The sequence below is a fragment of the Panthera pardus genome, unplaced genomic scaffold, assembly GCF_024362965.1.
Source record: "Panthera pardus isolate Hobbes unplaced genomic scaffold, ASM2436296v1 HiC_scaffold_24, whole genome shotgun sequence".
NCBI lineage: Eukaryota > Metazoa > Chordata > Mammalia > Carnivora > Felidae > Panthera > Panthera pardus.
In genome coordinates this window covers 32,087,028-32,114,007 of record NW_026526810.1, presented here as the reverse complement: position 1 = coordinate 32,114,007, position 26,980 = coordinate 32,087,028, and the positions used below count along the sequence as shown (strand labels likewise).

At 36.7% G+C, this 26,980-nt stretch overlaps 1 protein-coding gene across 1 annotated transcript in view; it reads right to left on the bottom strand.

Moving 5' to 3' along the window:
- Window positions 1–26,980, bottom strand: part of DENND4A (DENN domain containing 4A) — a 132,051-nt gene that overhangs the window by 90,078 nt on the left and 14,993 nt on the right. The window contains exons 2-3 of the mRNA XM_053888937.1: window positions 14,506–14,584; window positions 4,686–5,018 (exon numbers count right to left, since the gene is read on the bottom strand). Of these exons, the coding sequence (XP_053744912.1) occupies window positions 4,686–4,996 (311 nt within the window). The 5' untranslated portion in view covers window positions 4,997–5,018; window positions 14,506–14,584. The remainder of the gene's footprint in view (window positions 1–4,685; window positions 5,019–14,505; window positions 14,585–26,980) is intronic.

Below are 26,980 nucleotides of genomic sequence, written 5' to 3'. Positions count from 1 at the left end.
TGTCATGACCATCTGCAAACTTAAAGAAATTTTTCTCTGAACATTCTATTTTGAAAATTTGGAGTTAGATTTGATAGTTAGAATTATAGCAACTATGTTTATCCTAATGTTAGCTTAAATGCTTATTCTTCCCTCTCTCCCTTTTGATCTTGCTTTTCTGTTTTGTTTTCTTTAATCTTTAAAAAAAAAAGGTACTATAACAGAGAGAAATTAAACACACTTCAATTCAAATTTCTACTACTGGCTACTAGCTGTATTCTCTTGGGCAGATATTTAACCTCTCTGAGCCTTGCACTAATCAGAGAGGCTACAACATTGAAAAATCTAACTCACATGGGCACCTGGGGGGCTCAGTGGGTTAAGCATCTATCTTTAGCACAGATCATGATCTCACTGCTCGTGGGTTCAAGCCCCACATGGGGCTCTGTGCTGACAGCTCAGAGCCTGGAGCCTGCTTCAGATACCATGTCTCCCTCTCTCTCTGCCCCTCCCCTAATCTCTTTCTCTCTCTCTCGCAAAAATAAATAAACATTAAAAATAATCTAACTCACAGGATCTTGACAGAACTGGAAAACAGCTGCTCAACTGAAAATAAGAAATCTAAATATAACACAAACCACCACCAACAAACTACCATCACCTCAAATTTTTTAAAGATATGGAATATATATTTGATAACGATTTTCTTTAATCAGGTATTGTGTTGTTAAATCCAGTACTTGCATTACTACTTTTGATTTTTAAATTGTTAGGAACTTTTCTTGTCTAACTAAACTAAGCTTTTCAAAGGCTGTTAAAAATGATGCTCTATCCTCCCCAATGACAACAAGTTAGGATAGTTGTAAGGGTGGTTAATTTGGGGTGTCTGGGTGGCTCAGTGGGTTAAGTGTTTGACTCTTGGTTTCAGATCAGGTCATGATCTCATGGTTCATGAGACTGAGTCCCAAGTTGGGCTCTGCTCTGGGTATGGAGCCTGATTGGGATTCTCTCTCCCTCTCTCTCTGCCCCTCCCCCCTTCTCAAAATAAATTTTTAAAAATTAAAAAAAAAAAGGATGGTTAATTTACATTCCAGTTTAAGTTCTTCACTATTGGAGAATCCTTCATGTGCTTGGAAAAGTCCTCACCTCTAAACTAGGAAACTTCAACACCTTAACGAGAATCTGCAACATTCCCTTCATTTTATTCACAAGTTAGAATTGTGATGATGATCAGTGATCATAGGAGCAAATTACCTAATCTTTTGAAAAGAAGATCTAACAGCTGGCTTACTTTCCCAAGCCATTTACTAAATATATAAGCTTTAGAAGAAGCAATATAGTAGCTGTTCTGAAACCAACTTAAAATTACTATAATTCATTCATGAATTAATAGAACCAAAATTATTATTTTTTTTTTTAGGTAGGCTTCATGCCCAGCATGGAGTCCAACATGGAGCTTGAACCATGACCCCGAGATCATGACCTGAGCTGAGATCAAGAGTCAGCCACTTAACTCACTGAGCCACTCAGGCGCCCAAAAATTGATTTTTAGTATAACTTTTTGATATCAAACATTAAGTGACAGAATTTTTAAAGTGGAAGAAATTTCAGGAGCTCTTCCAATTCCAATTCATTCTATCTCCCCTTAGGCATTAGTAAACATGACTATCCCCTTTCAGACTTAATATAATAGGAGATGAAACTTTTATAGCCCCTACTGGTAACATCAGTAGGGATGTTGATATCTTCTCTGTTTTTATTTTTTGAAGTTTATTTATTTACTTTGAGAGAAAGAGAGAAAGCACAGGCGGGGGAGGGGCAGAGAGAGAAAATCCCAAGTAGGCTCCCCAATCTCGGCGCAGAGCCTGATGTAGGGCTCGAACCCACAAACCATGAGATCACGACCTGGGCCGAAGTCAGATGCTTAACTGACTTAGCCACCCAGGCACCCCCTTCCCAATTTTAACTCAAAGATTGTAAGTTAAACTCATGCCTTTTTTGCAACTGAGTAATGAAAACAATAAAGCTAATCTTCATTCCTTATAAACTTTTCATCTATTTTGAAGACATTATTAGAGCTACCTGTAGCTTTCCTTTGGCCTTTTTCTTTCAGTTTTTCAGTGGGCATCTTATTTTTCTACCTTTAAAGTGTTGTTCCTCTTTTGTCCCATGTGTATATGGATATATCTATATCTATATCTTATGTAGATACCTTTACACTTATATATTCTCCTTTTGTATATATAATACATATTATATAATGTATATAATGTCAACTTCTGCAAATATTTGGGTTCCTTTTAAAAAATGTAAACTACATATACATGTAAAAGAGAAATATATAAATGTAAATATATATGTGTGTGTGTGTGTGTGTGTGTGTATATGTATATATATATGCACACACACAAATACTCATCTTTTAAAAAGAGCCCCAATCTTTGCAAAAACTGATGAGCTGGTCCTAAAATCCATATGGAAATTCAAGGGACCCAGAGTGGCCAAAACAATCTTTAAAAAGAACAAAGCTGGTAGATTCACACTTCCAATGTAAAAACTTAATACAACGCTACAGTATTGAAAACTGCGTACTGGCACAAAGACAGACATGTTGACAAATAAAATAGAAGTTGCAAGTCCAGAAATAAACCCATATGTCTATGACCTACTAATTTTTGAAAATGGGGAAAGAATGATCTCCTCAAGGGATGGTGCTAGGACAATTGGATATCCATAAGCAAAATATTGAGGCTGGATCCCTTCCTTGACCATATACAAAAATTAAGTCAAAACAGATCAAAGATCGAAATATAAAGGCTGAATGTATAAAACCCTTAGACAAAAACTTAGGTGTAAATCCTCATGACTTGGGATTAGTAAAAGCTTTCTTAGAGAGGATGCCAAAACACAAGCAACCGAAGAAAAAATAGACAAATCAGACTTGATTGAAATTAAAAACTTTTCAGCTTCGAAGGATACCATAAAGAAAGTGTAGAGACAACCCACAGAATGGGAGAAAATATTTGTAAATTATATATTTGGTAAGTGACTTGCATTTAGAATACATAAAGGACTCTCAAAGCTCAACAATAAAAAGATAAGCCAGTTAAAAAATGGGTAAAGGATTCTAAATAGACATTTCTCAAAAGATTTACAGATGGCCAGTAAATGCACGAAAAGATGCTCAACATTATTAGCCATCAAGTGAATGCAAATCAAGACCACAATGAGATACCATTAGGAAAGCCACAATCAAAACAATGATACAAAATGCTGGCTAGGATGTGGACAAACTGGAACCTTCATACACTGCCAGTGGGAATGCAAAGTCATGCAGCTTTTTGGGAAGACAGTCTGGCAGTTCCTCAAAAGATTAAACAGAGTTATTAAATGACCCAGCAATTGCACTCCTAAGTATATATATATATATATAAGAGAAATGAATGAAAACATATGACCATATAAAAATTTATATATGACTATTTCCAGCAGCATTATTCATAATAACCAAAAAGTGGGAACAATCCACATGTCCATCGAACTGATGAATAAATTGTGAAAACAAACAATTTATGGTGCATCCATAAATGGAATATTAGTCAGCCATGTAAAGGAATGAAGTACTGACACATACTACAACACGAATAAACCTGGAAAACATAATGCTAAGTGAAAGAAGCCAGGCACAAAATGTATTATTTTTTTGCCTTAGAATATGATTCCATTTACATAAAATGTCCAGAGTAGGCAAATCCATAGATACAGAAAGCAGAGTAAGCATTGCCTTGAGCTGAGGGGGTCAGGCAGAATGGGACAGCAGCTAAAATGAGTACAGGCTTTCTTTCTGCCATAATAAAAATGTTCTGAAGTTTATTGTGGTGATGGTTGCACAACTTTATAAGTTATACTGAAAACTACTGGATTGTACATTTTATTTTATTTTTTTATTTTTTTATTTTTTAACGTTTATTTATTTTTGAGACACGGAGAGACAGAGCATGAACGGAGGAGGGGCAGAGAGAGAGGGAGACACAGAATCAGAAGCAGGCTCCAGGCTCTGAGCCATCAGCCCAGAGCCCGAGGCGGGGCTCGAACCCACGGACCGTGAGATCGTGACCTGAGCTGAAGTCGGACGCTTAACCGACTGAGCCACCCAGGCGCCCCTGGATTGTACATTTTAAATCGGTAAATTTCATGGTATATGAATTCTATCTCAATAAAGCTATTATGGGAAAAAGAAGCCCTAAGTTCTGTATCATATCCTAAGTAGAGCACTAATTTACCCCAAGATCCTTGTTTGATGCATACAGATTTAAGTATCCACCTACAATGATCATTACAACTGATGCTCAAAAGCCACCCTTTTCTAGTACTTTTTAAATGATTAAAATTTTTACGGTCAGGAAAAAACACTAGTTTTCTGGTACTTTACTGTAGAAGTTTGAAACTTTCAAAAGAAAAAAAAAAGTTTATTTAACAGAAAGAAATTCCACCAAGATGAAAGTGCTGGGAACCTGCAGGACAAAGGAACACTCAAATGGTATAAGGAACACAGAAAGACAACACAGGATTCTAATCATGCCCCTATTTTTCTAAAGCTGCCACATATCTATTAATGAATGAATTGAACAGTGAACTTCAAAATCTACAAGACATATTATTTGGATCAATAACAACAATTCTTAAAAAAAAAAAAAACAACTTACCCCAGATCTGTAAGTGGAGGCTTATCTCTTCCTCTTCTGTAGCAAAGGTAAATCTGTGGCCCCACAAGACTTCCATTATTGAGATCAGCTGACAATCCAGTTGGAGTAACATCAATACAGATATAATCCCGTGGCACTTCCTCCCCAAGAGATTTAATAATAACGGCAACATCTGTAATAGGTTCTTTTGGTTTAGCTACTTTATGACAGGCATCATTGAAGTGAATTTCTTCTTCCAGAGGCTTTGAAACATCAGTTAATCCAGCTACAACAAAGTAGTCAGCAACACGAGGCCCCTTATCTTCAATCATCTTCCATTACAGAAGGTTACATCTAAAAAGAAAGTGAAAGACTAACATTCTCCTCTAATAAACTAAATAAATAGAAGTGGTTTGTGCGTAAATAAAAATGAAAATCTATAAAAAGAACACCACTTCCCTGATAAACACAGTACTGTTATTACACATTTCATTTTAATATGTAAAATGTGTGGCCTCTTTAAGAAATAGGAATGGATTTAGCACTATTTTCTGAATATAAGAATTTCTGAATACATGAATTTCCATTTTTAACAACGTGGAAGCTTGGATTACCTAAGTAGACAGCACAAACAACAACAAAACACATCTTGTAAATGCACAGACTAACCTGTAAAAATGAAATCCCCAGGGCCTCAAAACACTGAGAAAACCAAAGACCAGAGTGCAGCATATGAGCTGATAATGGGTGGGGGAAGTTTGCTGATCTCGTCTCATCGGTAATCAGGGGGTTTGTGTTTTAAAAGGCATTACAGGGACCGGAGACAAGGCTTTGGGACCACATAAGATAGGGAATTAGAACTGAAACATCTGCATAAAGACAAGAGCTGCAAAGGGCTATATCCCCCATTAAAGAGTGGATTTAAAAAATCCATCTGCTGGTACAGTGAGATAATACTGGGCCTCAATCTGGGCCCAGCTTTTGGAAGGGAGGAGGTAAAAAGTCTCCTATGTGAAGGTATAACAACAGGCCTACTCATACTTGGATATGAAGTTTGACCTTAAGCCATCTCCATTGTCCCAAGAAGCTCCAAACAGATATTAACAATAACTGTGTTCCCAGGCTAGTGGTACCCTGGGGGAAGCAAATACAAAACAGTTCTGGAAGGGAACACCCTCAACCCAGGTTTTCCACAGATAAACCCCAGCTGAAGATGACCTCCTATTCCAAAACTATAAAAACATACAAAGAAAAATCCACCCTGAATGAGTCTCAACAGATACAACAAACAGAGGAACTTCAAATACTACAAGTACTTAGGGCAGAGATGTTAAAAGTTAATACATGCTTATAAAAAATTCAAAGAAAAAATACGCAAAGTAAAATTCCATTATGTGTTTGCAAACACTTTATAGCAAAATCTCCTTCAGGTGTCATTTAAACCTTATTTGTTTCTTTAGGAGAATATGCCCCCCCCCAGAGTGCTGTCATTGCTTATGTAACAGTTATAAGAAAAAAGTTTAATATATAGAGCAGATATTTTCCAACACACGTCTCATGTTAAACTTAGTTTCAATAAATGCAAAGAAAGGATTCCGTGTTCAAATAAATTGGGTATATACACTTCATGCCTCTTTCATATATTTATAATAAAATATATAAAAATATTTATGTCTCAACAGTACTTTGAAAAAGGTACCTGTTAACTTTGCTTAGCCCAGGATTTCCCAAGTCTATTTGAACAACTGGTGAACCCTATTTTCCCACTTAAAAACTAGAAAAAACACCCTCAAAACATGCTTTAGAAAATGCTAAATCATTTTCCTTTGTAGGAATATGGAATATTAGGAATATGTAGGAATACAAAGGAATATTTCCTTTGTAGGAATTTTCCTTTGTAAAATAACTGAGGGCAAACAATTTTTTATGGGGTAGACTTGTTTATAATATAATTATCACCATTTTCATCATAATCCCAAAACTTACCAAATTTCCTATATTGCTAATGCAATGAGTTTTCAGAATTCATGCCACATTTCTTAGAATCTGTATCCATTGCTCAAATATACTCTGTAAATATTCCTGCTGTTTGCTTAGAAAACAAACCTAAAGAGGATCAAATGTTCCTACTTCCTTTATATGTATATGACTCCTATGTGGCAATTCCCTTACACATAAGATTTCTGCACAAAATAAAGGGCTTAAACTTTTCAGAAATGGTTCCTAGCCCGACAGTAAAGAGAAAGTAATAACTTGTCTCCTGAGTTAAACACAGAGTAGTCACCGTCAGCTGACTACATGTAACAGGTGCTGCATAAAAACATGTAGTTTTACCCAATTGATCATCTATCCATTTCTAAAAAGTAGGAGAACAAAAGCACCTTTTTTTTAAAGCACTTCTGTATTAAACCTTTTTTCTTCATTTCATTACATAGTCTTTGTGTTTTTTAATGGCTGCAATAGTATTTAAAAAAATTTTTTTTAACGTTTATTTATTTTTGAGAGACAAAGAGACAGAGCATGAGTGGGGGAGGGGCAGAGAGAGAGGAAGACACAGTATCTGAAGCAGGCTCCAGACTGAGCTGTCAGCATAGAGCCTGATGCGGGGCTTGAACTGTGAGATCATGACATGGGCCAAAGTCAGATGCTACCGACTGAGCTACCCAGGTGCCCCTGCAGAGTATTTTTTTTTTTTAATGAATAGAACATTATTGAGCTCTTTCTTTATTGTTCATCGCTTTTACTTTTACTTACTTTGCTAATATTTTTAAGTGCTATGATGAATAATCTTGAACATAAACCTATGGCTACAACTTTTTTTTTTTTTGAGAGAGAGAGAGAGAGAGGGCACATGTGAACAAGAGCAGAGAGAGAGAGAGAGAAACCCAGGAGGGGCAGAGAGAGGGAGGAAGAGAGAGAGAGAGGTGTGGCTCACCCAAAGTGGGGCTCGAGCTCATGAACCTTGAGATCATGACTTGAGCCAATATCAGATGCTTAATGACTGAGCCACCTAAGTGCCCTAGCTACAATTCCTAGTATTTCTTCAGAATAAATTTATTGAACTAGAATTTCTAGGTCAAAAGTTATGTAACCAAGCCTCTATGTATGTTTATTTGCTTTTACGTGTGCATGAATTTTAAGCTATAAGCTCATGGTAGATACAAATCTTAAAAATACCTTGGTAAAACACTTTCCTTTCATTATAATGAAGACATTTAAATACTCTCCTTTTCCCTAGACTAATTTCATGTTATTTAAGTTTATTTATTTATTTAAGTAATCTCTACACCCAACGTGGGTCTTGAACTCACGACTCCAAGATCAAGTCGCATGCTCTTCCAGTTGAGCCAGCCAGGCACCCCCCTAACTTCGTATTATTTAAACTAAAGCATATAGTCACTATTGCATACTATATAGTTTTATGTATTTCTATGCAGAAAAAAGGGAAAGAGGATGAAAACAGTACCATGATGAAAACATACATGTATTTAATACGTTCTTTTGAAAGCTACTACCTTAACTGTTGGAAATAAAAACAGCTATTATACTAATAAGCAGATATTTGAGAGAAATTTGTATGAAAAATTCATTTTGTTATATCTTTCTGACTCACAAATTTTAATGATTTGATCTCATTTACTGACTACAGTTAACTACTAACAGGGAACAAATTATTGTTCTTCATCAACACATATAAGAAAATAATCAATTTTAAAGTGGCACTAAAATCCTCTTACATTTATTGACAGAGAAGTAAATGATCCCAGTTCTCTTGCCTTGATGTTGTTGTTTTCCATTTATTCATTTGGGGAGAGTGGTTAGGAAGGTAAACAAAATATTTTAAGGCACTGCTGACCAAGTATATAATGCCAAGGACATAGTTGGCGACATTCCAGGTGACTTCTTGCAAGAACTAAATGCCCTTTAATTCACTCAAAAAAAAGTCTATAAAGTCTACAATACTGAAAATGCATCTCTATTTTTTATTTTAAATCAAGTGTTATCAAAGTAAGTTTGAGGTTTAGAACCTAGAGGGAAGATATCGTTAAAAATTACAAGGCAAAGAAAATACTGAAAATCTTTAATATAAAAGTGAACAACAGTATTTTCTTAATTTTTATTTATTTTTGAGAGAGAGAGAGAGAGAGAGAGAGAGAGAGAGAGAGAGAGAGAGAGAATGAGCAGGGGAGGGGCAGAGAGAGAGAGAGAGGGAGACACAGAATCCGAAGCAGGCTCCAGGCTCCAAGCTGTCGGCACAGAGCCCTATGCAGGGCACAAACCCACGAACCATGAGATCATGACCTGAGCCAAAGTTGAACACTTAACTGACAATCTCACAACTGTACTTTTTGACAATTCCATTTAGGCAACAGACTTCCATTGGTGTGTAAAAATTACAATCCTCATGAAAAATACTACATATATATTAAGACAAAATGCCTTGCGTTGCCAAGAACTACCCACAGTTCCTTGGAAAAAGGATTCCTAGTTACACGCAAAACTTGGATTTTTAGTGTAGTGCATGAGAGCAAACCCCCCCAAAAAATTAGAGGGTACATAGGTAAGTTTCTTTTCTTTTCTTTTCCCCTGGAAGTAAATGTCTTTGAATGCATTTAAATTGGGGGCCACACAAAATAAGGAGTTGATCCAACAGCTCTGTAAATAATCAGTAATAGAAAAACCCTGACATAACTTTACTCAAGTTGGAATAATGATAATACTATGTCATTAACCAGTCATTGTTTTTTAATTCTTCTTTGTTCAACATGATATAGATAGCTTAAGGAGTTAGTTTATAAAATGTTTACAGCCATCTTAAAATTTCAGATACCTGCTCAGCTAGTATTTCACTTCAAAGTACATTTATTTTCTTTAAGAATCGCAAACAAGAAGGATGTGCTCTCTATTCCTAAAAGGTTTATGAGAACTAAATTAAGAAATCATTATAAGAAAGCTCTTACCCATTCAGCAACTAATAGAGACTGGTTTATTTTTCTCCCTTTATTATTTTTTAATGCTTATTTATTTTTGAGATAGAAAGACAGAGTGCAAGTGGGGGAGGGACAGAGAGAACGAGACACAGAATCTGAAGCAGGCTCCAGGCTCCGAGCCGTCAGCACAGGGCTCAAACTCACAGAGCTCGAAGTCAGACGCTTAACCAACTGAGCCACCCAGATGCCCCTGTTCTTCTTCTCACTTTAAATATCTGCCCAATCAATTCAGAGTCTTTTGTATTTCTTCTATCACTCCAGTAGGTCAAAGTAGTTAAGCATTTGCTACCTAGGCTAACTTTAAGGACAAGAAAAGAGTGGAAATCAGAGGTAACATTTTTAAGATATATGAAAAACAAAGTTGAGCATAGAAGTTTTGCAAAATTATAAACTATTACTCAAATGGTAAAAGGAACAAAAGTCTCTTAGGGAATGATAAAAAGTCACACGCTCAAAACTTACATATGAAAATGGGCGATAACACAATGGACCAGTTCAACTACCCCTCACTCCAGTTCACTTGAATAAACAAGCTAGAAAAAACTTTCTTTTTTTACAAAGTAATTCCACAGTTAAGAATGTAATCTAGCTCATCCTTTCTTACATTACCAAAACCAGAGACCCTCATTTCCATCCTTTTTAAACTTCATCTCTCATTGTTCTTCCAACCAACTTATCTACTGTCTGACAAATTTAGTTTTGCTCTCTTCCTCTTTCACAAAACACTATTTCCTCTTTCTGGCTGATACATATTCATCATATTTGTTTTTAAACTTAAGTTTATTTGGATTTTCATTTAAACTTTATGAATTGTACAAAATAACCAAAAGGAAAAGAAATTCAACAATTCCATTCACAACAATAAATCTGGTTTATATTTGTTTCCTAGTTTTCTCTGAGAACAGAAAACTTCCTCTTTTTTGAATGTTTAATTATTTTTGAGAAAGAGAACATGTGTGTGCAAGCAGAGGAGGGGCAGGGAGCGAGGGAGACAGAGGATCTGAAATGAGTTCTGCACTGACACAGTAAGCCTGAAGCGGGGCTCAAACTCACAAACCATGAGATCATGACCTGAGCCGAAGTCAGATGGTCAATCAACTGAGCCACCCAGGTGCCCTCAAAAAACATCCTTCTCATCCTCATGCACAATTACAATATAGGATATCAATATTTATACGGTTATTTAATAAGTATTTTTCTAAACTGCTATAACCTTCATAATTATACTAAGGGGCTATACAATATTCCATCAAATAGAACTATACACTATAACTACTACCACATTTTTACATTCCTGGCTAGTACCTAAAGTATGATAGGCAGGTGCTTAAAAAAAATATTTGTGCAAACTGATGCAGTCATTCTGGAAAACAGTATGAAGGTTCCTAAAAAAATTAAAAACAGAACTACCCTATGACCCAGCAATTGCACTACTAGGTATTTATCCAAAGGATACAGAAATGCTGATTCGAAGGGGCACATGCACCCCAATGTTTATAGTTGCACTATCAACAATAGCCAAATTATGGAAAGAGCCCAAATGTCCACTGACTGATGAATGGATAAAGAAGATGTGGTATAGGGGTGCCTGGGTGGCTCAGTCGGTTGAGCGACCGACTTTGGCTCAGATCATGATCTCACAGTTTGTGAGTTCGAGCCTCGCGTCGGGCTCTGTGCTGACAGCTCAGAGCCTGAAGCCTGCTTCGGATTCTGTGTCTCCCTCTCTCTCTGTCCCTCCCCCACTCATGCTCTGTCTCTCTCTGTCTCAGAAATAAATAAAATAAATTAAAAAAAAAAGATTTTCTCTCTCTCCCTCTGCTCCTCTCCCCGGCTTGCACACTCATACACACTCTCTAAAATAAAAACAATATAAAAAACTAAAAACTAAAAAAATAAATCCCTGAAGCATATTATACTAAATGTAAGGTCTTTTTTCTATAATTCATACTTAATTTTCTGAACCTCGATACCTTAAATACTGTCTGTAGTTGTTGAATGTAGAGCAGACATAGATAACATAGATGATTTGAATCTAGTAACGAATAACCATAACCATCAGGGCCTTAGGCAAAATTAGAAGTTTACGAGTAAGTGATTCATTAATTCATTCAACGATATTTTCATAAATACTTATTCAGATCTGACACTATTCTAGAAGCTGGTGATAGACAATACTGATGAAAGCAATAGCCTCTGCCTTTAAGGAGTTTCCTGTCTAATTCTACTTTTCCACATCTCTTTCTATACTTTTTCTTTCCTTCTTTCTATATTTTTATTCCACCTCTCATTGTCTTTTCTCCTATCACCCTTCCAGATTTCAAGCGCTGGCCTTCAACCTGCCCAAAGTTCTGTACGATCTTCCCCCCAAAAGCCCCATGCATAGACGTGACCCTTACTTCACTGTCCCTTTCCCCCATCTCCTTGAAAACTGGCACTCCTTCAGTATCAGCATTCTATGGAGATTCTGAAAGGAAAGAAACCTTATTTGTATATTTAACAATAGGGTGAGTTTCTTTCTTTCTTTCTTTTTTTTAAATTTTTTTGAGAGCAAGCACGTACGAGAGGGGGAGAGGGACAGAGGGAGAGAGAGAATCCATACTCAGCGTGGAGCCCAATGTTAAGTCTCGATTCCATGACCCTGGGATCATGACCTAAGCTGAAATCAAGAGTCATCTGAGTGCAACTGAGCCACCCAGGCATCCCAAACATGAATTTTTAAAAATAAGCTTTTTAGGGGCACCTGGGTGGCCTAGCCAGTTGAGTGTCTAACTTTGACCCAGGTCATGATCTCATGGTTTGTGAGATCACACCGCATTTGTGAGTTCGAGCTCCGCATCGGGCTCGCTGCTATCAGTGCAAAGACTGCTTCGGATCCTCAATCTCCCTCTCTCTTTGCCCCTTCCCCGCTCATGCTCTCTTATCAGAAATAAACATTAAAAAAAAAAAAAACAAAAAAAAAAACCTTTCATAAAATAAAAAAGAAATAAGCATTTTAACCCAAGTCAATGGACTATGCAAGGTAAATTCCTTGAGCAAGGGGGGCTTACTTATTTCCTAATTTGGAGCCACCTTCTCTCTCAATATCTATTCCCAAGCAAAAACCAACACACACACACAAATCAAAACAAAACTAGGTAATTTGAGAGCTCCCTTTTGGACGATCATTAACCTTAGATTTACTGTAACAACAACAAAAAACTTAAGCTGGGAATAGACATTTATTAAGGGGATATTATTAAGGGGAAAGGATCTTATTACTCATCCTAGACTAATCCCTCATTTTAGAGTCAAAGAAACTAAATACCTAGCTAGTTAGAGGCAGACAAGGCAAGAATTCAAGTTCTTTAATACAGTATTCTTTACTTGAGGATGATGCCTCCAATAATGGTCAGTAATAGTGACCCAGGGCACATCATAAGACATCTTACAATAAGGTGTTTTGTTTTTGTTTTTAATTTTTTTAATGTTTATTTTTATTTTTGAGAGACAGAGCATAAGCAGGGAGGGGCAGAGAGAGAGGGAGACACAGAATCCGAAGCAGGTTCCAGGCTTTGAGCTGTTGGCACAGAGCCTGATGCGGGGCTTGAACTCACAAACAATGAGATCATGACCTGAGCCGAAGTCGGACGCTTAACTGACTGAGCCACTCAGGCTCCCCCTAAGGTATTTTGTATCACTTGTTATTCGTCATCATTATGTGGTGAATATATGCCAAATTCTGGGTTTCTTTTAAATATATAATTTATTGTCAAATTGGTTTCCATACAACACCTAGTGCTCACCCCAACAGGTGCCCTCCTGAATGCCCATCGCCCACTTTCCTCTCACCCCCCCCCCCCATCAACCCTCAGTTTGTTCTCAGTATTTAAGAGTCTCTTATGGTTTGCCTCCTTCCCTCTCTGTAACTTTTTTTCCCCCCTTTACCTCCCCCATGGTCTTCTGTTAAGTTTCTCACGATCCACATATGAGTGAAAACATATGGTATCTGTCTTTCTCTACCGACTTATTTTACTTAGCATAATACTCTCCAGTTCCATCTACGTTGCCACAAATGGCCAGATTTCATTCTTTCTCATTGCCACGTAGTATTCCATTGTTTATATAAACCACATCCTCGTTATCCATTCGTCAGTTGATGGACATTTAGGCTCTTTCCATAATTTGGCTATTGTTGAAAGTGCTACTATAAACATTGGGGTACAAGTGCCCCTGTGCATCAGCACTCCTGTATCCTTTGGGTAAATTCCTAGCAGTGCTATTGTTGGGTCATACGATAGATCTATTTTTAATTTTTTGAGGAACCTCCACGCTGTTTTCCAGAGCGGCTGCACCAGTTTGCATTCTCACCAATAGGGAGAGAGGGTTCCCATTTCTCCACATCCTCTCCAGCATCTATAGTCTCCTGATTTGTTCATTTTAGCCACTCTGACCAGTGTGAGGTGGTATCTCAGTGTGGTTTTGATTTGTATTTCCCTGATGAGGAGTGACGTTGAGCATCTTTTCATGTGCCTGTTGGCCATCTGGATGTCTTCTTTGGAAAAGTGTCTATTCATGTCTTCTGCCCATTTCTTCACTGGATTATTTGTTTTTCGGGTGTGGAGTTCGGTGAGTTCTTTATAGATTTTGGATACTAGCCCTTTATCCAATATGTCATTTGCAAATATCTTTTCCCATTCTGTCAGTTGCCTTTTAGTTTTGTTGAATGTTTCCTTTGCATTATTGAAGTCTTTTATCTTGATGAGGTCCCAGACCAAATTCTGTTAAGTGACTGGTAAATTAACTATACAGTGTTCAACACAGAAAACAGCTAATAGAAACAAATCAAATGGGAAAAAAAAAAAACTACTTACACATTACTGAAGGTCTTTCTCTGAAAATGATGCCAAATCTCAATTTGTGAATTCTGCAAGCCTCAGAATTTGAGAAAGACTGTATTGAAAAGAATAAAAATTGAAGTTAAATTAATCCCATTGAAATATTTCCTCCTAAGATGCCCATAGATACTTAAAGTTCTGTTAATAATGATAATTTTCAAAGAAAACTATTGCATATATTATTTGCATATGCTTAAGACCCAATAAGTAATTTTCAAACACCAGCTCTTCCACAAACACCTTTCAGTCAAGAATAGCAACACACTTAAAAACCAAAAAAATCAGATAATGACAGACAGAAAATAAAAGAATAAATAATGACACAAAAGAGTAAATGTGTACAGGAGCAAGGAGTATAAGAAAGAAAAAAAATGCCTATTTCTGGGGCATAATGTATAGTATCTCACTCCTACAATAAAATATACATATTTAAGACAATTCATAGACTCAAGTAATTTCCATTAGCAAATTTCAAAGAAGTCAATACTTGAAAGTATTTCCCCTTTATTACAGATTTTTTTTTTTTTTTGGAGAGAGAGAGAGTGTGCAGGAGGGGCAGCAAGAGGGAGAGAGAGAAAATCCCAAGTAGGCTCTGCACTGGCAGAGTAGATGCAGGGCTCAAACTCACAAGCTGAGCTGAGATCAAGAGTCGGATGCTTAACCAACTGAGCCAGCCAGGTGCACCTGTTTTCTTAATTTCTATGATAGTTCATTATTAGTGTATGGAAACACAATAGATTTGTTATATTAACTTTATATCTTGCAACTTTACTGAATTCATACTCAGCGTGATATGTCAATGTACTTCCTGCAACTATATATGTTAAATTATCTTTCAGCACAGACGCCTATAAATTGCTATTATTTTTAGTGAAACCTTTTATTTTCAGATAATTATAGATTCACATTCAGTTGAAAGAAATAATAAAGATCTGACATATCTTTCATTCAGTTTCTCCCAATGACAATATCTTACAAAACTATAGTACAATATCACAGCTGGGATACTGCATTGATGAATTCACCTATCTTATTTTGATTTACTCAGTTTTACTTGTATTCATGTGGGTTTATGTGCGTATACATGGTTCTATGTAGTTTTATCACATCCGCAGCTTCATGTATTATCATGCACGGTTAAGACAGAACAGTTCTATCACGAGGATTCCTAGTGTTGACCTTTCATAAGTATGCCCACCTTCCTCCCACTCCCCTCAACCACCATCCTTAACCCCTGTGGAGTCGTATATTTTTTACTGGAGAGCACATATATAGTCTATGAAAGGAAAAGATAATGTCTCCAAAAGCAATACCCCCTTACCAAGTAGGTGCAGAAACAAACCAAAGAAAACATGTAAGTATATACGGTGTGAAAGAGACTTGTTGGTCACATTTACTTAGCCATCTGGAACATTATATTTGAACATAATTATACAAACATAAATGCACAGACATATGAACACACACAAAAATATAAGAAAGACAGAGTGATCTCTACTAACATACAATGAAGACCAATCTTCTTAGTTCTAAGATAAATTTTCCTATTACGGATAAATTCTAGACTAGAATTGAGTGGACAATATAAAACAGTGCTACAGGACAACTACAACGGGGATTGCTAGGTGTATAAGAACATAAAAAGGAGACTTTTACTGTGTTCAGGTGCAACCCTGCCCTTCACCCAGATATTAGTTGGAACTAAGTAGCTGGTATTCCCTTGGGAATGTGGATCTGGTCTGGAGAGAACAGGAAGAGACTAGAAATTATTAAGTGTTAATGTACAGATACCTCTTGTCTCTCCAGACAGACTATAAACAATTCAAAGGCAGGAACCTTGTCTTTTATTTCCTTTGATTCTCTCATATAAATTAAAGTAGTTATAAACACATGATAGGTGTGTAAATATTTATTAAATGAATGAGGTCAGCACAGTAGAAAAAAATGGGAAAGTTAAGACACCACAGAATCATAGGATTTTATAGCCAGGAAAGGTCCTTAGAGATTTAGGTGCAATTCTTCTTTCTGTAACTGAATTGAGACATAAACGTTAAATCACTTGTCCAAGACTAAATACATTAATTTATGACTCAATTCTCATGACTTTTAATTTGGAGTTCTACTACATCATGCTTCAAGAATGGTAGAGAAGAAAGTAATTCCCTGGGGAGATCTAAGTGTTAACTAGTGAACATGGGCTTTGATGGACAAAAAAAAATTAATAGGTAAGTGGGAGAAGTTAAGCTGGTTGACGAATATATGGCAAACAGCAGGTAAGAAAAGGAACAGTGACCAAAAACATGAGAAAAGGAAGAAAGGTGAACAATGAGATACAGCAAGAAAATAAAAAAGATGAGGAGGGAAAGGTATAAAAAGAATAACAGTTAAAAAGTGCAGAAATGGGAAGGAGAAAAGTAGGAAATGGTTAAAAGGGATGAAGTGGGAGCCTGGCTGGCTCAGTCCACGGAGCATGAGACTCTTGATCTCAGGGTTGTGACTTCAAACCCTACACTGGGTGTAGAGATTACTTAAAGATAAAATCTTGGGGCGCCTGGGTGGCTCAGTCGGTTAAGCGGCCGACTTCGGCTCAGGTCATGATCTCACGATCCGTGGGTTCGAGCCCTGCGTCGGGCTGTGCTGAAAGCTCAGAGCCTGGAGCCTGTTTTGGATTCTGTGTCTCCCTCTCTCTGACCCTTCCCCATTCATGCTCTGTCTCTCTCTGTCTCAAAAATAAATAAATGTTAAAAAAAAAAAAATTAAAAAAAAAAAAAGATAAAATCTTAAAAAAAATAAATAAATAAAGGGATGAGGAAATGTTATCTGGAGAATTTGTAATGTTATTTGCATTCTTTTAACATAGAGAAATTATGAAATTTACCACTCCTAGAGTGAAATTAGATTCCATATAAACTAATGGTGACAACAAATACCAACTCCCAATCCTGTACTGAAAATCTGCTCATATTCACCACTGTGTATGAAATGCAAATATATGGTACACACCAGTCTAGAGTGAAAGGGAAGTCTGGTTTTAAATTTTGTCTCTTGCACCATCTTTTTTTTTACTTAATTTCCCATATGCATACCACTCCCACATCTCAAAGTTCTTGCTTCCTCTTTAAATTATCATAAGTGTTTTTTAAGCTAGTGTCTGAAGTGAACTGTTGCCTCCATTGGAATATTCCCAAAAGTTTCTCTCAAACAATACAGTATCTGGTTTTCCTTCTCTATTTTCAGAGCCATACACAAGCTATTTGAAACAGTACTCACTGGCATGATTAAAAATACATTTATATAAAACAAGCAATCTAAAATTCAGCTATATAAATATATAATAAAACTGAAATCAATTGAATAAAATATCACTTTTCTTTTAAATTTTAATGTTTATTTTTCAGAGATAGAGAGCACTAGTGGGGGAGGGGCAAAGAGAGAGAGACACACAGAATTCGAAGCAGGCTCCAGGCTCTGAGCTGTGTGCACAGAGCCCTACGTGAGGCTTGAACTCCTGAACTGTGAGATCATGACCTGAGTGAAAGTCGAATGCTTAACCAACTGAACCACCCAGGTGTCCCCAAAATAATCACTTTTCTTAAAAAGTAGACATGTAAGATTTACAGTTTTGTCATCTGATTAATGTTGAGCATTTCGACTTATTTCATCTTACCACCTATTTAAATATACTTTAAGGGTACCTGGGTGGCTCAATTGGTTAAGTGTCCGACTTCGGCTCAGGTCATGATCTCATGGTTCATGATTTTGAGCCCTGAGTTCATCAGGCTCTCTGCTGTCAGCACGGAGCACACTTTGGACCCGCTGTTCCCCTTCTCTCTGCAATTTCCCCTGCTCATTCTCTCAATCTCTCTCTCTCAATAAATAAATATACTTCAAAAAAATAATAATAAATATACTTTAAACGCCTTTTTAAAAATCCTTTTTTACTTTCCCTCACAAACTATAATAATACATTTATTTGTTAATAACACCTAAAGAGGACTTCTGAGAATTAATACTTGAAAACAACTTTGAGAATTCTGTTATTCTTCTAATTAATAATGATTAATATGATTTGTTAAATTGTAGGACTTACTAGATGATCAATGACTATAACAAACAATTCATACACGAAGAAACCCAAATACTAAAACACATGGAAGAACTGTTAGCCTTGCAAATAATTAAAGAAATTAAACTTTGAGGTATTACATCATATCCAGTAAATTAACAAATATGAATAAAAAACATTAAATCCAGTGCTGATAGTACTGAGAGGGAAATAAACACACTTAAAAATTATTGATGGCACTGAATTAAAATAATTTTTCTGAAAAGTAATCCAGCAAGAACTTAAAACTAATTATACTCTTATCAACTAATTCAATTTTGGTGAAATCATCTCAAAAAAATATTTTAATTTTTTTTAACGTTTATTTATTTTTAAGAGAGAGAGAGACAGAATCTGAAGCAGGCTCCAGGCTCTGAGCTGTCAGCACAGAGCCCAACACGGGGCTCGAACTCACAAACCGCAAGATCATGACCAGAACTGGGGTTGGACGCTTAACCAACTGAGCCACACAGACACCCCTCAAGAAAATATTAAAAAAAAAAAAAAATCAATCTGTTGGCTTGGATTTACAACTGTATGTCTTTAAAGACTCAGAATTTAAAAGGACCTTAAAAATCTTTTGATTCAACCTCATCATTTTGTTGGAGGAAATTAAAGTATAGAAAGGACTTGCCCAAAATAGCACTGCTCCATCAGTAGCAGAGCAGGACCTGAAACTCCTTATCCTAGATCTCTTGATACTGTAGTTGACCCTTGAACAATGCAGGGATTAGGGGTATCAGTGCCCCATGCAGCTGAAAATCTGCATGTAACTTTTGAGTCCCCAAAACTTAACTACTAATAGCCTACTGTTGACCAGAAGCCTTACCAATAACATAAAGTCAATTAACACATATTTTGTATGTTATATGTGTTATATACTGTATTCTTAAGATAAGCTAGGGAAAAGAAAATGTTCCTAAGAAAATCATAAGGGAAAATACATTTACAGTGCTGTACTTTAAAAATCTACAATAAATAGACCTGCACAGTTCAAACTGGTGTTCAAGGGTCAACTGCATACATATGCCATGTAGACTATTCCAGAGAAGCCGGAAAAAATGACCCAGAATTGACAAGGGTAAGCAGATCAACTTAGTGAGGCTATATGACACATTGTTCTTTCTAAACATCCTGATGGCCAGAACCAGTCCTAGACAAAGGGTATCTTCTATCCTTTAAAATCCCTTAACAAATTTTCAGCAATCAAACCAACCTCCACGATTTTCCCCTTCTTCTTATTCCCATGAAAATGTATTAGTCCCACTGACTGCTCCCCACTTTTAAATTTATATCACCAACCATGACTTGCCATTGAGACCCAAAATGCCTACTTGATAACTCTACCTGTATATCTAATAGCCAAAACTAAACTATTTCTTTGGTAAAGCTCCATCATTAGACCCAAACACACTTCTCTCACACATGCACACACTTATACTGTATAAATTCACCAGGAAGGGGATCAATTTGAACATGGAATGTTGCCTATACATATTATCAGTCATAGGAGCTGATATTCTGAAGGTAGTATGAACTCCAGGAAAGAAAAAATAAACACTGCAGGAGTACAAGGGGGGGGGGGGGGGGGGGGAAGGCCAAAACCAGAACAACCTATCCCAGAGGAAACAGAATTTATGGTCCAGACCAAACACATTTCTTAGATAAGCATAACAAACACATTCAGGAAACTAAAGTAGGATATTAGGAAAATAATAATGAATAATGAAGAACCAACTATAGATACTGTGTGTTAAAAATATAATAACTGAAATTATTATATACAAGTTAAATAACAAAATGGATACAGTCAAAAATAAAATCAGTAAGTAGATGATCAAAATGAGGCATTAGGAAGGCGTAATAAATGGAAAAAATATATTATAAAAGTTTTAAAATATGGAGGCTTAAGAGAATGAGAAGACAACCCACAGACGGGGAGAAGTATTTGCAAAAGATATATCTGATATAGGACTGTTATCCAAAATATATAAAGAATCCCCGAAACTCAACAATAAGAAAACGAACCACCTGATTAAAAAATGAGCAAAAGACCTGAATAGACACCTTACCAAAGAAGATATACAGAAGACAAGTAAGCATATGAAAAGACATTCCACATCATATGTCTTAGAAACTCAAAGAAAATAACAATGAGATATCACCGCACCCCTATTAGAATAGCCAAAATCCAGGACACTGACAACACCTAATGATGGCAAAGATGTGGGGAAACAGGAACTCTCATTCACTGCTGGTGGGAATGCAAGATGGTACATACAGTCACTTTGGAAGACAGTTTGGCCGTTTCTTACAAAACTAGGGATAATTTTACCATATGATCCAACAATCACACTTTTAGGCATTTACTCATATGAGCTGAAAACATGTTCACACCAGCTTTATGTGAGTACAAGGGAGGGGGGCAACTTGGAAGAACTAAGATATCTGTCAGTAGGTGAACAGGTAAACTGTGGTGCAACCAAACAATGGAATATTACTTCTAAAAAGAAATGAGCTATCAAGCCACTGAAAGGACACAGAAGAACTTTACATGCATATTACTAAGTGAAAAAAAAAAATCAATCTGAAAAGGCTACATACCATATGATTCCAACTATAGGACATTCTGGAAAAGGCAAAATTTGGAAATAGTAAAAAATCGGGGCTTGCCAAGTGGTTAGAGAGGTGGGGTTAATAGGGTAAGCACAGAGGATTTTTAGGGAAGTAAAACTATTCTATATCTGTCACTACATATATATGTCATTATATGTTTGTCAAAATCCACAGAATGTACAACACAAAGAGTGAAGCCTAACGTAAATTTTGGACTTTGGGTGATAATGATATGTCAGTATAGGTTCAGAGATTGTAGTCCCACTCTAGTGTGGGATGTTGATTGTGGGGGAGGCTGTGTCTGTGTTGGGGGAAGGAGTATATGGGAACTTTGTACTTTCTGCTCAAATTTGCTGTTAATTTAAAACTGCTCTAAAAATTAACATGTAATTGAAAAGAAAAAAATTAAAGAATTAGTTTTGAACCCCTCCCTTACGAAACGTGGAGGCTAGAAAAATTAGAGGCAACATCGAAATAACAGGTCTTTCAGAAGGTGAGAAAAAAAAAAAATGGAGGTGAGGAAGTACTTAAAATAATGACCAATAATCAATAAGCCTTAAAAAACTGACAGACAAGAATGAATACAAATATGAATCCAAGGGTAACCGCCAGAAGAATAAAAATAGAATACATAACTTTTAAACTGCCACCAAAAATTTTATTTTTCTTTAGAAAATAGTAACAGAGAAAGAAGAAAGGAAAAGAAACTAGGGTAAACAGAAAATACAAAATAAAATGGCGGGAATAAATCCTAACATAATAGTAAAAGACAAAAAAATTTAGCATACTAAAGAAACTCGTAGAAAGCCCTCTTGCAGGTAACATGCCAGGGTTCTTACTGATCCTTGAACAAATCAGGCATGTTCCAGTCTCAGGAGCTTTTCTACCTGCTCTCTGTGTCTGGACTAGCCTTCCCTGATGCCAGCCCAGCCAGCCCATCCTCAGGCTGGGCCACCCTCTCAGTGAGGCTTTCCATGACCACCCTATTTGAAATTTCAACCTCCCACATCCAACACCTCATATTCTCTTCCCCTGTTCTGATTTTCTCACCTTATTACTTTTCACTATCAAACATGTACATATACTCACTCATTTTATTATCTCATTGTCACTCCACAAGCCTGTAAATTCAATGAAGGTAGGAAGTTTTGGGTTTTAGGAATTTTTTGGTTTTAGTCACTGCTCTATAACTCGTATCTAGAACAGTGCCTGAAGAATAGTGTGTGGCCAATATTTGTTGAAGCAATGAATAAACAAATTGAGTTGCCCATAAGTAAAGGAATAATTTTAAAATGTGGCAGATACCATGATTTGAATGCCATGTAGAAGTTAGGAGCAATTAAATAGATGTACACAGCCACACAAATAAATTTTTTTAATTTACTGAAGATAAGAGGAAACAGCAAGGAATATATACCAAAATATCATTTATATAAATTAAAAACATATATTCAAAACAGCACTGTAGTTTTCAAAACTAAATTCAGGATGATATGCTAAATATATTACAGTGGATATCTACAGGGGAAAGGGAATTCGAGTATGAAGGTGGAGCATATAAGAAGATAAAATGAAAGCAGGGCCCCCGCGTAAGCACAGGCCAATGATGAAAGCGTACCATGAAATGAGAAATAATGATTAAATGAAGTCTCTATACCTGAGGCGCTCTCACCCTGCTTCCCTCAAAGAGAGAGACTTAACCACTGGTTTTAACAAAACTCAAATCACTGTGACCTTGAGAAGACTCATTTCAGTTCTGTGTAAGATGGAAAGCCCAACTGGAATGAGCTGAGGAGAAAAGAGGAGATGAGAAAGTACACATAACCTTTCGTAGGCATTTTGATGTGAAGGGAAGTTGGGAAGCAGAGTGATAATTGGCAGAAGACATGGAATCAGCAGATCTGTTTTTAAAAAGATGAACGAGGGGCGCCTGGGTGGCTCAGTCGGTTGAGCGTCCGACTTCGGCTCAGGTCACGATCTCGCGGTCCGCAAGTTCGAGCCCCGCGTCAGGCTCTGGGCTGACAGCTCAGAGCCTGGAGCCTGCTTCTGATTCTGTGTCTCCCTCTCTCTCTGCCCCTCCCCCGTTCATGCTCTGTCTCTCTCTGTCTCAAAAATAAATAAACGTTAAAAAAAAAAAAAATTTAAAAAGATGAATGAAATTAAGGGGGGTTATGCCAACAGCAATTGTCCAGAGGGAGACAAAATGAAGACGAAGGAGAAAAAGAGGATGAGTATAAAAGCAAAAGCCTTGAGAAAGTGTGAGAAGATTGAATGTAAAGACAAAGTCTGATTATAGAGGCAAGGGCTTACCTCACTGTAAAAACAAGCTTATGTGTTTAACAATACTTTTTCTGAATATTCAGGCTTTGGTGAAGTAGCGTCTTAACATTTTTAAAGTCGTGACCCCTCTGAGAATCTGAGTAGTGTTAAGGATCTTCTCTCCCTTAAAATACATTGACATATTCAGATAAAACTTCATGACTTTAGGAGGATCACAGAGCCATGCTTCCCAAAGTAGTCCATACCCATGTCTGGTTTTTGTTCTTCGCTCTTCAAATATAACATACATATAGAAAGGGCACAACTCCATGAATTTTCACAGAGTGAACGTACCACGTGTAATAAAGATCTCCCAGGTGAAGAAATGGAACATTACCAGTAACAGGAAGCCCTCCGTCCTCCTCCAATCTTCCCAAAAAAGAACCACTACCCCACTTTTAAGGCTAGATGAGTCTTGTCTGTTTCTGAACTTTATACAAACCAAACACAGAAGGATTCACACAGAATATATTCTTTTGGTCTAGCTTTTCTCATTCTACAGTATGTGTTTGAGATGCTCATACTCATATGCGTAGCAGTAGCTTGTTCGTTTTCATTTCTGTATAGTTTTTCATTTTGAGACTATAACACAGTTTTACTTATCCATTCTATTGTTAACAGACACTTGGCTTTGTTTCCAATGTTAGGCCATTATAAATAATTACAAAATCATGTATAAATTATTCTATATGTCTTTGATGTGCAAGTGTATGCATTAAAAAATACTTATGAATAAAACTGCTAGAATACAGTCTATGGTTATATTCAACTTTGGTACATAATGCCAAAATGTGTCCCAAGTAAGACCTTATATTGGATGGCTTAGAAATAAAAACTTTTTTCCACCAGCACAAATATTCCTCCGAGCTAAAATATTAGTTTGGGGGCGCCTGGGTGGCTCAGTCGGTTGAGCGTCTGACTTTGGCTCAGGTCATGATCTCACAGTTCGTGAGTTGAAGCCCCGCGTCGGGCTCTGTGCTGACAGCTCGGAGCCTGGAGCTTGCTTCGGATTCTGTGTCTCCTCCTCTCTCTGCCCCTTCCCCACTCATGCTCTGTCTCTCTCTGTCTGTCAAAAATGAATAAACGTTAAAAAAAATTTTTTTTTAAATATTAGTTTGGTGTTGTGTTTGCCTTAATTCATTGCTGAAGAAAACTATACAAAGACTATAAAAACAGGAGTTAAGTGCTCTGGAATCAGTTTGACAAGCTCAAATCCAGGCTCTATCCAGTGTCAGATGATGAGATAAGCAAGTAATTATGTGCTTTGGGTATTACAAAAAAGGGGAACCAAAAAATGTTTTAAATTTAATTCAAATAATTTTATTTGAATAATTTAACAATGCAGCATCATTTTAAAAAACACTTTGCTGATTTTGCTTATATTTTCCTTATTTTATGGTTTGGAATTTATTTTCTTGTGAATTACAGAAGTGGTACCATAATCACTTCAATGCTTGATGATGTAAATGTTTAAAGATAAGAAATTATGACTCTGATTCTCTCACATTCATCTAGTAAATATTTATTGAATGTTTACTGAAAAGGACACGTGTCAGTTTTATTTTTGACTGTCCACCATCTGAACTCCCTTTCAATGCTTAAAGAAATCTGCCACTGTGTGTGTCTTGAAAGGAAGTTGGGCCCTAGAATCAACCATGTAAGCCAAAAAGGCCAGAGAGTTGCTTCCCTATTTAGGGACCAGGTACACAGATTGGTCAATTAGATGCTTTCATGCAGAATTTTAATCTAGGCCTATAGCTGCTAAGACAGTTTAAAATTCATTTTTAGGGCAGTTAACACACAACACACAGTGGCAGTGTCCAAGCAATGGCATCCCGTGTCCTGCAGGGGAGTCAATGCAGTCTTAAACAGGAAAAGGATAATTCTATGGCATGACTATGATTATGGCCTAGCCTGGAGGGTGGTTGGTTGTTTTCCCATTTGTTCCCAGAGACTGGTTCTCCAGGCTTCCAGTCATTTCTGTAAACTAATTAATATCCTTTCAATAAATAACTTTTCTTCTGCTTCAGCTAACCGGAATTGATTTCTGGTGTCTACAACCAAGAATGGTAACGCTCCATGTGCCATGCCCTGTACTAGGCACTGGGAACACAAAACAAATGATATGGCCCTGCTTTACAGGAGTTGATAGAGAAGGCAAGTAAACAGGCAATTACAATAAATGGTAAGTCTATAACAGGAATAATCACAGAAAGCACAAGAAGGACACACCGTTTAGGCTTGAGGAGTCAGAAAAGTAAGGGATGTCATCTAAATCTTGAAATATGACCAGGGTAATAGAGGAGAGATGGAAGGTCATTACAAACAAAAGGAGCAACAAGTAAAAGGCCTATAATCTCCCTGCTCATCACCTCCTTCCAACACAGTAGCAAAAGCATATTTGAAGGACAAAAATGACACAAGGCAGACCAAAGGGCTTGTGGAAGGGGATGAGAAAGTCATAATTTGTGACCTGGGTAACAACAGTCGTGTTATTGAGCCTGCTGTATGAAAATGAACCTCATGCCTGAAACACACCCACACCCACCACCACCGCTACTGCCCCCACCGCAAAGCTGGCCACAAGTACCTTCCTTTTCTCTATCGTTCTCACCTACCTCAGTCACTTCTCAGAACAGTCAACTAGGGAGTGCTGGGGTTTTGGGGGAGGGTTTGGTTGTTTGGTTGTTTCTCGGTGATGGGGGTGGTGTAGGAATCATGAATGAGTGGATAAAGGAATTGAAAACAGAAGTAAAGGTATTAATCAACAGATGAGAGTAGTGAAGCACAGGGCATTCTGCCAACTGCTTACACTAGTTTTGCTTAAAGGTAGGTACAAAAAAGGTAAGAAAAAACTGATGTATGTGTGTGTGTGTGTGTGCGCGCGCACTCTTCTAAAGTTATACAATTTCAGTGTTGACGCAGGTCGCTTTTAGAAATTTACCTTTTAAAATTATATTAGGCTTATACTATTTATATATTATAGGCTTACATATTATTTTCACTGTTTACTTTTATAAAAACTATGATCTTCCTCGGTTTTATAAGCTCTAGCATTTTCAGCCATCCATTGTATGGACATCTATGCTTGAATAGGAAAAAAATCACCATAAAATAAAATAACAAACCAACCAAACCACTCTAAGAAAAATTTGATAAAGCAAGCTGAAAGCAAGGATCCGTGACATGTCATTCTCAAAAGTGACATCAAAGTTTTAGAACAAAGTGATTTGAATATTCTAAAATCTATAATTCTCCTTTGAAGAAAGCAGTATTCACTACCATGTGAAGGATATGAAAAAATAAGTCATTTCAGTTTCACAAATTGAATGGTGCAAAAATACACTTCAGTCATATCAAACCTCACACCACCTTTACAAATTTATTTCTTTTAAAAAAAATTTTTGTTAA